The 16,182-nt window shown below is 30.1% G+C and overlaps 1 protein-coding gene across 1 annotated transcript; it reads left to right on the top strand.

The window, feature by feature from the left end:
• Window positions 1–11,743: 11,743 nt before the first annotated feature.
• Window positions 11,744–15,961, top strand: LOC123200692 (leucine aminopeptidase 2, chloroplastic-like). Its single transcript, XM_044616025.1, has 10 exons — window positions 11,744–12,038; window positions 12,374–12,788; window positions 12,894–13,088; window positions 13,255–13,480; window positions 13,781–13,907; window positions 14,068–14,163; window positions 14,381–14,458; window positions 14,857–14,917; window positions 15,108–15,298; window positions 15,691–15,961. The coding sequence occupies exons 1-10, from the start codon at window positions 11,973–11,975 to the stop codon at window positions 15,820–15,822; spliced, it is 1,587 nt and encodes a 528-aa protein (XP_044471960.1). The 5' UTR covers window positions 11,744–11,972; the 3' UTR covers window positions 15,823–15,961.
• Window positions 15,962–16,182: the final 221 nt, after the last annotated feature.

The raw sequence follows: 16,182 nt of genomic DNA, 5'->3' as shown, positions 1-16,182 counted from the left end.
AAAAAAAATAAAGGAAAGAATAAGCTCATTAAAATTCATTATAGAATATTGAAGAGTAACACAATCTTACCCTTTAATAAATTCCTACATTCCCTTAATTTTAGAAGGCCAAAAGACTTATTCCCACCCAAGCTATAGTGGAAATCTATGCTTTCACTTTCTAACTTTCAAAAATCTAAACACTTATCTATAAACAAATTTTTGTTAAAGATATTAGTTAAAGTTAAAGATAAAACCGTTGCTTACTAAAAAAATTAAAGTTTTATCATATTTTTCTTCTCAGAATTAAAAAAATTAAATCTTCCAACCCAAAGTTTGAAAATTGTAAATCCCTCCTAAGATTTGTTCCTTTTCTCCCTAATGCCAAATTGTCGTCTCCTATCATTGGTGTCCTCCTTTATATCTTATCTCTCCCTCTAATCACTCTCCCTTCCCTTTGCGGCTGTCCCCGATCACTATACCTTGGGTTGGAATAAGTCTTTTGGCCATTTTAGAATTCTGAAAGTAACACAATATTTATGACATAGACTATTGTTATATTATTTAGGTAGAAGGAATATTTTCTTAACTTTTTTTTTTTTAATCTTAACCACACTTTTTCACTTTTGAATTTTAACTAACAAGACTTTTTCACCTCCAATCATGTTTTGTTTGTGATATTTTATAAATTTAATGATAAACATAAACAAAAAAATGAAAATACCTTTTATTATTATTTATAATTTACTGGGATTTGATAACTATAATATATATATATATATATATATATATATATATATATATATATATATATATATATATTTTAAAATTGATGCTGATAATTATATTTACTGCCAACAAACTGGTCATATCAGATCTCAATCAAATTATTATAGTTAAGTTTTTATTATGTTATTAAATGACATATAATAACATATTTATTCATTTATTTTTATCTATAAAAAAATATTTATATATGTAATATTATTATTTTAGAATATTAAAAATAACATATCTTACCTTTAATAAAGTCACATATTCCCTTAGTTTTATTCTTTTTAAAGTTTGGGTTATTTTTATAGGTATGTAATAAAACGAGTATATATTATTATATATAAATAAATTTACATATTATATGATTAATTAATTTTAAATTAAAATAAAATAAATAATTATATTACTTAATCATATAATCTGACATATCACTAATTGGAAATATTTTTTAAAAGAATTGCCTATGGAAAAGCTTTGCCAAAATGCAATATAATATGATACTTGCTAGACAAGCTATTCTTAATAATTCATTCTAACAAATTTCACCCGTTAACTATAACAAATTTAAATATTCATTATTTTGTTAAATTTTACTATTTTGTTAGGGGTAAAATTATCATTTAACAAAAATATTTAGAAAAGCTAAAGTTTATCACATTCCCCCGTGGTTTAGTTTTCTAACAAATTTCTCCACCCAAAATTTGGAAAATGAATATTTCCCCTCTAGAGTTTTCTAGCCACCACTGCTAGCGACGACCAAGTTCTTTTTCCCTCCTAGCTTCTCTCTCTATCTTGGTTCATCCACAACCATCATCGACTAACAAAATCAACCGAAGGTGATAGTTCTCTTCATCTCGATTAAGATGATGATTCGTTTTCGTTCGATGAAAATGAAATGTCTTCATCTTAGGTGAAGACAACGTGTTGTCTTTGTCCTCAATGAAGATGAATCACGTCTTCTTTAGGATGACAAGAACCATTGTCTTCGATCGGTGATGGTTGTGGATGGACTAGGATGGACAGAGAAGCCAAGAAAGGGAGAGAACTCGTTGTCGATAATGGTGGCTAGAAAACCCTATGAGGAAAATGTTTATTTTTCAAATTTTGATTGGGAAAAAATTTTGTTAGATTTTTAAATTTTGGAGGAAAAATATGATAAATTTTTAGTTTCTTTAAATATATTGATAAATGATAATTTTACTCTTGATAGTAACAACAAAATTTAATAGATGAATAAATATTTAGATTTTCAATAGTTAGCAGATGAGAAGTTAGGTTTGCATCAAACCTTTGGTGAGAAATAGTCATTTGGCCTTCAAACTACTGTTTGAATCAATCTATGCATATATTTCTTACAAATGAAAAGATGGGGGAGGGGGGGGGGGGGATTTATACAAGTTATTGTCGCTTGAATAAAATAGTATGAGCATTCTAATTATTAAATTAGTAATTCAAATGAATATTAATTAAGAATAAAATTACTAATACTTCTATTTGTAAATTGTAGATCATATAATCACCATGTCAAACCTAACGCATCGATCAATTTTCGAAAAAGAAAATAGGTTCATTGGAAGCAACTTTACTGATTGGTACAAAAATCTTTGGATTATTTTACCTTAAGAGAAGAGGTTATACATCTTTGAGGGGTCATTGCCCCTCAAGTCAAGAAAATGAACATTTTCTAAAGTTAATTTCCAAGGTATTTAATGTGGTCACATGGTGGAAAAATTCACCATACATAACATTCCCCTTTGAATTTTTATCACTTACAGATAATTATATTAACTCTGCTAAGGAAAAACTCAATGAGATAAAAACCAAAGTAAATTAATATAATTATTTAATGTCCTGTAAAATGGGGTTAAACATGCTAAAACTGTCTCATTAAATCCTTACTAGAAAATTACTAGAAAACCCAGTGTGACAAAACCTATTGAAGAAAAATGAGTACAGTGCACATTTTGTCCAAAATGTGATAAACTTCAAAATTTTGCTCCTTTTGATGAATGCTCTCCCTTTTTATAGTGAGATTAACTTGCTTGTCTGCTAAGTTGTCACATACCGATGTTATACACTAACTTTTCAAATGTTGATATCAATAATATCTTGGTAAACAAATCTGTAAAATTTTCACTAGATCTTATTTGTTTGCCATCAATTTTTCTGCTTTGTTGGAGCTCATAAGTGTAAAAGAACTTCGGTAAGATATGTTTGGTTTTGTCTCATTTAATGTATCTACCTCTAATTCGGGTAATACCTGTTACATTGTCTTCATGTAATATAAAATGAATATTTGTTGTAGAATGAAGACTGCATGTATTTCAGATATGATGGATGATAAACCGTAACCATATGCATTTTTGACTGACATCATAGAGAGTTTAAATCTTTGAATAATTTGATGATGTTGCAACCAAAGTCTGTTTGGTGGAGTGTCAAGATATCGTTGTGTCATTATAAGTAAAAACATATTGCGTCTACAAGCAAACCTTATAAGGGTTAGAAAGATAACTAACATTAACATATCCAACCAAACTAGGATTTTTAGGGGATTTGATAAAATATAGTAATCCTAAATCTCTAGTCCCATTAGGTAACAAAGTATATGTTTGATTCCGTTCCAGTGGTAATGAGTTGGTGCAGAGCTAAATTGGGTCAATAAATTAACTACGAATGATATATTTGATCTAGTATATTGGGTTAAACATAATAGAACTCCAATGATATTAAGATACAGTATTTCAAGACCGAGTATTTTTTCATATTCTTCTTTAGAATAAAATGGGTCCTTTTTTGGATCAAGAAACTGTTAAACTGATTAAATATCTGAATGTGATTATGTCCATTATAGGTGCATATATTTCATCAATGTTTATACTTGGTCTTTGGGAAAAGCTTTAGGCTACAAGTCTAATTTTATATCTAGCAATCTCATTTTTTCTCACAAATATTTATTTATATCTAATAGGTTGTACGTCCTTAGATGTTGGAACTACATACCCAAACATTTGACGTTTTGATAGAGAAGCTAATTTTGCTTGAATTGCTTCTTCCCATTTAGATCAATCATGTCTTTGTTTGTACTTAGCCATAGTACATGGTTTAAAATTATCATCATTCATAATTTCAGTAGCTACTACAAATGAGAATATATTATCAATGCTAACCGTTTACAGTTTCATATCTCTCATGTATAAGTATAATTTAAAAAAAAGATATTTCAGTATTCTTATTTTTCTATTCTTCAAGATTTTTTGACACAAAACAGACATTTGTGCCACTTTAAAGGCTTGAGTCTCTTGAGGGATCATTACCTCTTCTGGAGGAATATTAGCGAGTACAAATTTTTCATTTATTTTAGGATCATCATAATTGATATCTGTTTAATTATTTACTTTTTTTTTTCAAGAAACAATGTCTTTTGATCCAACAGGTATACCACATTTTTTACGTGTAGTAGATTGATCAATCACAGTTTGAATAGACTGTTTAACAGTTACATTAATTCATGTTGGTACATTGACAACTAGCACATATGATCTTGTCATTTTTGTCGTATCTACAAATGCATCAGACATTTAGTTGACAATAATTTGTAAACGCATTATCTTCTGCACTTCAGTTTCACTTTGGGATGTGCAAGAATCTATATGAGACATGGTAGATAGGTACCAATTAAGTTCATGTCTAGCTTTAGAAGGTGTTTTCTTTTTCCCTAAAGGTGAGAATGTTATTTCATCAAAATGATAATTTGTAAATCATGTAGTAAAAAAAATTACCTATTAATGGTTCCAAATATCTGAAATAAATGGTGAATTATATCTAATATAAATTCTCAAACGATGTTGAGGTCCTATTTTTATATGTTAAAGAGATGCAATAAGGATATATATAACACAACCAAATATTATCAAATGAGATATATCAGGTTGGTGACCAAAAACTGATTGTAGGAGAAAATATTGATGATAAGAAGAAAGTCACAAGCAAATTAATGCTGTAACATGTACTATAGCATGTCTTCACATAAAAGTTAGTAATTGAGTTCTTAATAATAAAGTACGTGTAATTACTTAGAGTCATTTGATAAGAGATGAGCTAATCTATTCTGACTATGTACATGCGAGAGTGAATGTTAAAAATCAATCTCTATAGACATGTAATAACCATCAAATATCTTGGGTGTAAATTTACTAGCATTATTTACTCATATTGACTTGATCAAATAATCTGTAAAATGTGTCTTTAATTTAATAATTTGTGTTAACAGTTTAACAAATACAATATTTCAAATTGACAATAAACAAACATGAGACTATCATACAGATGCATCAATTAAGTTAAAACTATAAAATAATGAAATGATCTACTTGGTAGATGAATGAATTCACATATGTCCCTTTAAATCTTTTGTAGAAATGATAAAAATTCAACTCCAATTTTGGAATAAAATAATCTTATTATTAGTTTGCCTTAAGAATAAGCAATGTAGAATTTTCATTAGACAATAAAAATATTATGATTCTTGAATTTTTAACAATTTTATGCATCATTGTAGATCCTAGGTGCCTTAGAGGGTCATGCTCAAACATAAAGATTTTTGGATTATAGAACTTCTGATTTGATACTATATAGGTTTCAAATGTCTTTATGATTGTATAATACAATCCAGATGATAAAGCGGATAATTTTCTAGTATAAGCTTTTTTCCAGAGATATTACTATACAGATAAATTCTGCATCATTTTTACTCATGATTTCAATGTGATAACCGTTATTTCTTATATTTTTTTAAACTAAATAGATTTCTTCTAAATTACTTGCATATAATGCATCATTGATGCTTAATTTGGTTACATTTTTTAACAAAATTACGGCTTTTTCGGAGCCTTCAATCAGATTTATTGATCTTGATATAATATTTACTTTAGCTTCAATCAGTGCTAAAGTTAAGAAAAATTTCTTTTCTTTAAAAATTGTATGTATTATTCCACAATCTACTAAACATATGTCTCTATTATCAGCTTTTGAAGTTAATACTTCAATTTTGGAGTCCATATTTTTTTATTTAAAAATTACGTTAGTTATAACGTACACAAAATAATGGAAAGAATGAGAACATGATAATAAAATACAAAATATTATTCATAACTCCAAAATACTTATATATGATAGATTTTAATTATAAAAATTTTTGGGCATTCACATAGTGACCCATATTTTATATTTGAAAGAAGTTTTGATATGTTTGGTTTTGTCTCATTTAATGTATCTACCTCTAATTCGGGTAATACCTGTTACATTGTCTTCATGTAATATAAAATGAATATTTGTTGTAGAATGAAGACTGCATGTATTTCAGATATGATGGATGATAAACCGTAACCATATGCATTTTTGACTGACATCATAGAGAGTTTAAATCTTTGAATAATTTGATGATGTTGCAACCAAAGTCTGTTTGGTGGAGTGTCAAGATATCGTTGTGTCATTATAAGTAAAAACATATTGCGTCTACAAGCAAACCTTATAAGGGTTAGAAAGATAACTAACATTAACATATCCAACCAAACTAGGATTTTTAGGGGATTTGATAAAATATAGTAATCCTAAATCTCTAGTCCCATTAGGTAACAAAGTATATGTTTGATTCCGTTCCAGTGGTAATGAGTTGGTGCAGAGCTAAATTGGGTCAATAAATTAACTACGAATGATATATTTGATCTAGTATATTGGGTTAAACATAATAGAACTCCAATGATATTAAGATACAGTATTTCAAGACCGAGTATTTTTTCATATTCTTCTTTAGAATAAAATGGGTCCTTTTTTGGATCAAGAAACTGTTAAACTGATTAAATATCTGAATGTGATTATGTCCATTATAGGTGCATATATTTCATCAATGTTTATACTTGGTCTTTGGGAAAAGCTTTAGGCTACAAGTCTAATTTTATATCTAGCAATCTCATTTTTTCTCACAAATATTTATTTATATCTAATAGGTTGTACGTCCTTAGATGTTGGAACTACATACCCAAACATTTGACGTTTTGATAGAGAAGCTAATTTTGCTTGAATTGCTTCTTCCCATTTAGATCAATCATGTCTTTGTTTGTACTTAGCCATAGTACATGGTTTAAAATTATCATCATTCATAATTTCAGTAGCTACTACAAATGAGAATATATTATCAATGCTAACCGTTTACAGTTTCATATCTCTCATGTATAAGTATAATTTAAAAAAAAGATATTTCAGTATTCTTATTTTTCTATTCTTCAAGATTTTTTGACACAAAACAGACATTTGTGCCACTTTAAAGGCTTGAGTCTCTTGAGGGATCATTACCTCTTCTGGAGGAATATTAGCGAGTACAAATTTTTCATTTATTTTAGGATCATCATAATTGATATCTGTTTAATTATTTACTTTTTTTTTTCAAGAAACAATGTCTTTTGATCCAACAGGTATACCACATTTTTTACGTGTAGTAGATTGATCAATCACAGTTTGAATAGACTGTTTAACAGTTACATTAATTCATGTTGGTACATTGACAACTAGCACATATGATCTTGTCATTTTTGTCGTATCTACAAATGCATCAGACATTTAGTTGACAATAATTTGTAAACGCATTATCTTCTGCACTTCAGTTTCACTTTGGGATGTGCAAGAATCTATATGAGACATGGTAGATAGGTACCAATTAAGTTCATGTCTAGCTTTAGAAGGTGTTTTCTTTTTCCCTAAAGGTGAGAATGTTATTTCATCAAAATGATAATTTGTAAATCATGTAGTAAAAAAAATTACCTATTAATGGTTCCAAATATCTGAAATAAATGGTGAATTATATCTAATATAAATTCTCAAACGATGTTGAGGTCCTATTTTTATATGTTAAAGAGATGCAATAAGGATATATATAACACAACCAAATATTATCAAATGAGATATATCAGGTTGGTGACCAAAAACTGATTGTAGGAGAAAATATTGATGATAAGAAGAAAGTCACAAGCAAATTAATGCTGTAACATGTACTATAGCATGTCTTCACATAAAAGTTAGTAATTGAGTTCTTAATAATAAAGTACGTGTAATTACTTAGAGTCATTTGATAAGAGATGAGCTAATCTATTCTGACTATGTACATGCGAGAGTGAATGTTAAAAATCAATCTCTATAGACATGTAATAACCATCAAATATCTTGGGTGTAAATTTACTAGCATTATTTACTCATATTGACTTGATCAAATAATCTGTAAAATGTGTCTTTAATTTAATAATTTGTGTTAACAGTTTAACAAATACAATATTTCAAATTGACAATAAACAAACATGAGACTATCATACAGATGCATCAATTAAGTTAAAACTATAAAATAATGAAATGATCTACTTGGTAGATGAATGAATTCACATATGTCCCTTTAAATCTTTTGTAGAAATGATAAAAATTCAACTCCAATTTTGGAATAAAATAATCTTATTATTAGTTTGCCTTAAGAATAAGCAATGTAGAATTTTCATTAGACAATAAAAATATTATGATTCTTGAATTTTTAACAATTTTATGCATCATTGTAGATCCTAGGTGCCTTAGAGGGTCATGCTCAAACATAAAGATTTTTGGATTATAGAACTTCTGATTTGATACTATATAGGTTTCAAATGTCTTTATGATTGTATAATACAATCCAGATGATAAAGCGGATAATTTTCTAGTATAAGCTTTTTTCCAGAGATATTACTATACAGATAAATTCTGCATCATTTTTACTCATGATTTCAATGTGATAACCGTTATTTCTTATATTTTTTTAAACTAAATAGATTTCTTCTAAATTACTTGCATATAATGCATCATTGATGCTTAATTTGGTTACATTTTTTAACAAAATTACGGCTTTTTCGGAGCCTTCAATCAGATTTATTGATCTTGATATAATATTTACTTTAGCTTCAATCAGTGCTAAAGTTAAGAAAAATTTCTTTTCTTTAAAAATTGTATGTATTATTCCACAATCTACTAAACATATGTCTCTATTATCAGCTTTTGAAGTTAATACTTCAATTTTGGAGTCCATATCTTTTTATTTAAAAATTACGTTAGTTATAACGTACACAAAATAATGGAAAGAATGAGAACATGATAATAAAATACAAAATATTATTCATAACTCCAAAATACTTATATATGATAGATTTTAATTATAAAAATTTTTGGGCATTCACATAGTGACCCATATTTTATATTTGAAAGAAGTTTTGAAATATTAAAATTCATTAAATCGACAAGATCTAAACATCAATAAATTTAATTTTTATAGATGTTTAATATAGATCCACCCAATGTTTGTGTGTACTACAGATACACACACAATTTTATTTACAATCACACCTATTGTTTTGTGATTTACTTTATATTATTATTTATTTTATTATAGTCTTAGTCTATTTCTGGTGATATTACTGAGTTTTTTATTATAACCATATTTAGATAAAAAATTATTTCTTTTATGACTTTACTCAAACCCATGATAACTACTTTTGATAATTGCATTTACTTTAGAGAACGATACAATGCTTATAGAGTGAGTTTGACGGTTTTCATTAACAAGAAAATTAACTCAAAATTTCTTTTTCCGATATTGCTACTACATGAGCATATTATATAAAAAAATAAAATGTGAAAAATATTTTCTCTTCCACATTATCTTATTCAGGAAAAAATTCTGAACATAACAAAGTTGTACTAAATGATTGTGTCATTGGGATTATTATTAAATTTGATGTTTAAATTTTTCTTTCAAATTTCTCCGCGAATTTGATAGATCTATCATTATATCCATATATTTGGCTTGCAATCCTTTAGGGATATGATGTCAGAAAAATAATATTCTTGTATTTGTTATTCTAGAACATTTTATTTAATCAATTTTCTCAAGACTTATAAATTCTAGGTGAAGAATCATGTAAAAAACTCATTTAATATTATTTATCCAATTTTGGGAATTTCAAGTTCAAATATTATCATATTTATAAAATTTTGATTTTGTAAACAATATATATGAATTTATCTTAGAAACTTCAAATTCAGATATTATTTTATATTTACAAAGCAACTGGTTTTGTAAAGGAATTATTGAGATTAATTTTTGAAACTTCAAGTTCATCTATTATCTAATATTTTCAAAACTTTTAGTTTTATAATTAGTATTTAGAATATTATAGTATTTAAAACTTTAATTAAGATGATATTTCGGACTTTTAAGTCCATATTTTTTACAATTTATGCAAATTTCAGATTGTAAATATGATATAATTATTATGAAATAAATACTTTGATGAAATTTAGGGCTTCGGCCCATATATATATTTTCTCAAGATTTTGTAAACTTTAGATTACAAATCAGATACAATTACTATAACATAAATAAATATTCAAATAATATTCAATACTTCTAGTCAGATTCATGATTTTGTAAACTTCATGTTACAAATGATATTCAGGGCTTCGAGTTTAAATTCATAATTTTGTAAACTTCAAATTATAAATTATATCCAAGACTTCAAGTTTAGATTCATGATTCTGCAAACTTCATATTGCAAATTAAATACAATTATAAATGAAAAGTTAGATAGAAAATAGTAAAAATTAAAATATCTATAATTTGTATTTTGTAAACAAGACATTATCATAATTGAAATAGTCATATTTACAATATACAAACAAAACAATAATATAATTAAAAGATAATTAATATTAAAATATACCTAAATTGACAGGAAAGATGAAAGGTTGCAGAAGGAATCAATCTATGCATATATTTCTTACAAATGAATGGAAAGGGGCGTGGGGTAAGGGGTGTTACTTAAACAAATTATTGCTGCCCCTCAAATCAAGAAAATGAGCATTTTCTAAAGTTAATTTCCAAAACATTTGATGTGTTCACATTAACTTTTCGGCAAAGTCTTTCACGTGGTGGAAAAATTCATTATACATGACATCTCCAAGGGTTGTCTAAATGTTTACTATGTTTTATGCTAAGCAATAAGCCAAAGCGCTATATTCCACCCAAGTTTAGGGGCATTCTAAAAGTTACACCCGTGATGTTTGAAAAATCTGAAATTCTACTCATAACATAATTACAATTACAATTTTCTGTTATAGACAAAAGTAAAATCATCATTTTACTAATAATATTAAAAAATATAAAATTTATTTTTTCTCATAAATTTTAAAATCTAACAACTTTTCCCCTATTTAAAGTTTTCTAACTTTGAAACTCATTTTTTCTCCCAAATTTTTTCTTCACCTCTCTAGCTGTCATCTCTGAGGCCAACAACCTCCTCTTTCCACTCTAAACCGTTGGTCGACACTCTTAAATAAATTTGGAATGGATCTCTTCATTTTCGATGAAGAGATCCAATGACCAAGACGAAGAGATTTCAGATCTCTTTGTCAAAGATGAAGAGATTTAGAGCCCAGATCTCTTCGTTGACGAAGAGATCTAGAATCTCTTCACTGATGAAGAGATTTCGTTATTGTCTTTTTCAGATCGTTGGAGAAAGTGGTAGGAGGGAAAAAAAATTCTAAGGTTTTGAGAATAAAAATGTAACTTTTCAAAGTTAAAAAATTTTAAAAGGTGTTAAATGTTAGTTTTTAAAACTTAGAAGAGAAAAATATAATAAATTTTATATATTTTTTAATATTATTAGTAAAATGATAATTTTACTTCTATTTTTAATAAAAAATTTTAATCCTAATTGATTAATAAGTGAGACTCCAGAGTTTTTAAACACTATAAGTATGGCTTTGAGAGTGCAAATAATCCTGGGGTTGTCGTTGTCATTTGGCCTAAGCAATGAGAGAAGATATGGAGCCCACAGATAGAATAACTGCTACATTTGCTGTGGCGCTAACAAGGCAAATTGATACTGGGACAGCCTGTCTGGGTTACCATACTGTCTTTTTCCTAAATGTACACTCATAGTGGCAGCCATTGTTGTATGTTTGGTCACTTCTTTATCTTCCCCTCCTTTTAAAGCTCTTCGTTCTTCCTCTTCCTTGTTTTTACGAAATTTGGAACAGTTACATCAGTTACTGTCCCTGGTTTTGCTACTAGAGTAGTTTCTTCTGGTGTTTCACCTCAGGGACAAGGACCCTTTTGTTTTTATTCTTCTGGGAAAAGACAAGGCAAGCTCATGGCTCACTCTATTGCTCGTGGCACTCTTGGCCTCACTCAGCCTGCTCAAATCGAGCCCCCTAAGGTGCCATTTGGTTTACTTTTTTGTTTTTGGTTGGTTATCTTTGTAAATCTTTTGTGGGTTCAAAGAGAGATGTTTGATTGTGATGTTTTGTCAAAGGATAGGAATTTATGCTGTTTGGTGATATTGGTGTATGTTTGTATTGGTTATTATAGACTAAAGCTATGGGATTTTATGTTTTGATACTTGTCACTTGATTGATTGTCTTTTGTAGCTATTGGTTATCATATTGTGTTTAATATTTAAGGTTTTTTTTTTTTTTTTTTCAATGGATATGATTTGATTTGTAAGTAAATGTGATTTGGAATGCTGAACTGTGTTTTGGTAATGTTTTGAAGATCTCTTTTGCTCCTAAAGAGATTGATGTGGTGGAATGGAAAGGGGATATTCTTACAGTGGGTGTTACAGAGAAGGACATGGTGAAGGACAATGATTCGAAGTTCAAAAACCCAATTTTGCGGAAGTTAGATGCCAAATTAAATGGTCTTCTATCTGAAGCTTCTTCTGAGGAGGATTTTACTGGAAAATGTGGCCAGTCAACAGTTTTTAGGTTGCCAGGCCTCGGCTCCAAAAGGGTAGGCTTGATTGGACTTGGCCAGTCAGCGTCAACTGCTATTGATTTCCTATGTCTCGGTGAGTCTGTTGCAGCTGCTGCCAAGGCTTCTCAAGCCAGTAATGTTGCTATTGTGCTTGCCTCTTCCGAGGGTCTCTCAAATGAATCAAAGCTCACAGCTGCTACAGCATTAGCATCTGGTACTTGTTTTAGGAATTTGTGGTATTATTATTGATATGGGATGTATGTTTCTTCAAGAATTAATGTCATATTGACTTTTTGTTGAATATTTGAAATCATGATAGGAACTGTACTGGGGACACACGAAGATGCTCGGTATAAGTCTGAATCAAAGAAATCTGTGCTTAAGTCTGTGGACATTATTGGTCTTGGAACTGGACCTGAACTGGAAAAGAAGCTCAAGTATGCCGAAGATGTTTCTGCTGCTGTTATTTTTGGAAGAGAGCTTGTAAATTCCCCCGCCAATGTACTTACCCCTGGTTCGTGGAATCTCTATCATAGCATATTATTAATTGTCTTTTTCTGTCTTGCAGTTAATTTTTGTGAATCTCTCAATCAATGTTGGTATTTTGATGGGCTGTAGTTGTTTTTGCTTATGGCAGAAAGTGTAGTATTAATTCATATTTGATGACTTGTGTAATGCAGTGGCACTAGCAGAAGAGGCTTCAAAGATTGCTTCCATGCACAATGATGTTCTTTCTGTGACCATTCTTGATGAAGAGAAATGCAAAGATTTAAAAATGGGGTCCTACCTGGGTGTTGCTGCTGCTTCTGCAAACCCACCTCGCTTCATTCATCTCTGCTACAAACCTCCTGACGGATCTGCTAAGGTCAAATTGGCCTTGGTTGGAAAGGGATTGACTTTTGACAGGTGATTATTATAAATGTATGTAAAAGTAGATGTTATTCCCACTGATGCAAAAATAACATCACCTACGATGCTGTAAATGACAATGAGGGTCCCCTCTTGAGTAAAGTTTTGTCTACTAACATATTTCTTTATTTCCCTCTATCATTCTGTGCATGCAGTTGCACAGAATATTCAGATGTCTTTCAATTTCCCATGGTGGTTTCTTTTTCCCCAATCTGGTTTTCTGATGGTGTTGAGTATTATAGTTGTTTTATTCTCTCTCTTTTCGGCTTCTTGAATGTGTGTCTTCTGTGTTATTAGTGGTGGCTACAACATCAAGACCGGCCCTGGCTGTTTAATTGAGATCATGAAAGTTGACATGGGAGGTTCAGCAGCAGTTCTAGGTGCTGCAAAAGCCATTGGTCAAATTAAACCTCCTGGTGTAGAGGTGAGTGTTCACTTTTTTATTGACAAGAGAAAGGGATTATGTCCTAACTCATGTTGTCTGCTTCTTTTTTAAATTTTAAATATACTTTGTCCTTATTTTTCCAGTCTTCTAATGGTTTGCCGCCTTGTGACTAATTGAAGAATTTTGTATGCTCGTTCAGATTCATTTCGTCATTGCAGCTTGTGAGAATATGATAAGCGGGACAGGCATGAGGCCTGGGGACATTATCACAGCTTCAAATGGAAAGACAATTGAGGTATATATCTATGATAATCAATAAAAAGAAGAAAACCATTGTTTTACTCAAGATACGTTTTTCAAACTCAATAAAAGATGCTATGTTTTATAGATATGTGAGATACATTTTATAGACTCCTAACACGTTTTATGAATTTGTTCCATAGAACAGATCGATCGTTGATGTTTTTAATCCATGTTGATTAACTAAATGTTTTTCTCCCTATCTATTGCAGGTCAACAATACTGATGCTGAAGGAAGACTGACACTTGCCGATGCTTTAATTTATACTTGTAATCTTGGTGTGGACAAGGTGAAACTAAATCACATGACAAGTTCCGTCGAGGAACCGAGCAGACCTTGAACTTTTTCCCTTTTGCTATATGAATGTTATGCTTTTTATGATTAGTGCTTCTTGAATTTGAGGAAATGTGGATACAATTTTTTCTTATGCTTTTCACAGTGATGATACATGATTTAACATCTTCTTGATAGATATCAAGCACATCAAAATCTCTGTAAAACTCGGTTTATTCCATGTATTAACGTAGTGTCAAAGTTGATGAACATTTTTCTGTTCTCTCTTTGGATTGCTTGGCTCATCAACTTTCTAAGAGCAAAATTAAGCAGTTTCTCATAATATTTCTTTAATTTCTATTTTTGAAGTTTTTTGAATTTTCTGTGTTAATAGTATGTTTAAGCATTGTGCAGATTATTGACCTGGCAACATTAACAGGAGCTTGTATAGTTGCTCTTGGACCTGCAGTTGCAGGTATACATGTGTTTCAATTACATTTTTTTGGATAAATGACCAAACAAGGGAATTTTCTATTCTTTTTGCCTCTTGGCTCAAAATATAAATGAGTCTCCATTAATTTGGTTTCTTTTCAGTTTTTGGGCAGGGGACGGTCGCAGACTATTTTAAATGTATTGCTAATAATGAGAATCTCTATCCTTGTTAGGTGTCTTCACTCCCAGTGATGAATTGGCAAAGGAGGTACTTGAAGCAGCACAGGTTAGCGGAGAGAAACTTTGGAGGATGCCATTGGAGGAAAGTTATTGGGAAACAATGAAATCCGGAGTTGCGGATATGCTCAACACTAGCATTAATCGAGCCGGAGGTGCTATCACCGCAGCTCTGTTCTTGAAACAGGTACTTAAAATTTGACAATCTACTTCCTTTTGTTTTAGCTGTTGTTTGGTTCCAACCAAATGTGTTCTTCATAAAGCCTATCACCATGACTTTAGGTAATATCCATAAATATTTTCGGTTGGTTTTGTGTTAAGTGATTCAATTGATGAGAGGATCTGTGTGGCAGTCTTTTATCCTCTGTTCTATTTACATCAGTTGAAGTCTCGAAATGAATTTTTATCGGTTAGAAATATGTTGTGGATGAACCCCGTGATCAGGGAAATTTGATGGCCACCTGGTTAGCCAAAAGTGTTGCATTCTTGTCTTCCATTGATTATTGGGTTCGGCAGGGACCTTAGTTTTAAGCTTGAGTTCACTAAGCACATTCTAAAACTTGAACTATGCATTTGCAGTTTGTGGATGAGAAGGTTCAGTGGATGCACATTGACATAGCCGGCCCAGCGTTTACTACTGAAAAGAAGCGCGGTGCAACAGGATTCGGCATTTCGACTCTGGTGGAGTGGGTTCTGAAGAACTCTTTGTAGATTACATATAAAATGTTACATTGAGAATAAAGTGTAAGATAGAATGGGAGGAGAATATGTGTAAGAAGATGAAGCCATAGATTTCTGCGTTTGTGTCTGGTTTTCTGGTTATGAATAAAATTGCTCTAGGCTTTGTTCATTTTGAACCTGTTTCTTTTCCACATGCTCGCTCTTTTTTTAATCTAGGGAATTTTCAGAATCAATGAAATTTTGTGATGTTTTCAGACCTAGACCGAGTCTGGACTTGGACCAGTTCTTGACCTGGTCAAGGGACTGGTTCGACTGCTGGAATCGGAACATAAGAACATTTGTTGTAGAACATTTAGGTTAAATAACTATATCCCACTCAATGTTTGATGA

The sequence above is a fragment of the Mangifera indica genome, chromosome 17 (genome assembly GCF_011075055.1).
Source record: "Mangifera indica cultivar Alphonso chromosome 17, CATAS_Mindica_2.1, whole genome shotgun sequence".
NCBI lineage: Eukaryota > Viridiplantae > Streptophyta > Magnoliopsida > Sapindales > Anacardiaceae > Mangifera > Mangifera indica.
The sequence above is the reverse complement of the archived record's forward strand: the minus strand, read 5'-3'. Positions and strand labels throughout refer to the sequence as shown.

Coding starts and splice junctions, on each gene's coding strand:
- LOC123200692 (XM_044616025.1), top strand. CDS start 11,973: ATGGCTCACTCTATTGCTCGTGGCACTCTTGGCCTCACTCAGCCTGCT. Junction 13,481..13,780: donor AAGGGATTGACTTTTGACAG/GTGATTATTATA, acceptor CTGTGTTATTAG/TGGTGGCTACAACATCAAGA. Junction 13,908..14,067: donor TTAAACCTCCTGGTGTAGAG/GTGAGTGTTCAC, acceptor ATGCTCGTTCAG/ATTCATTTCGTCATTGCAGC.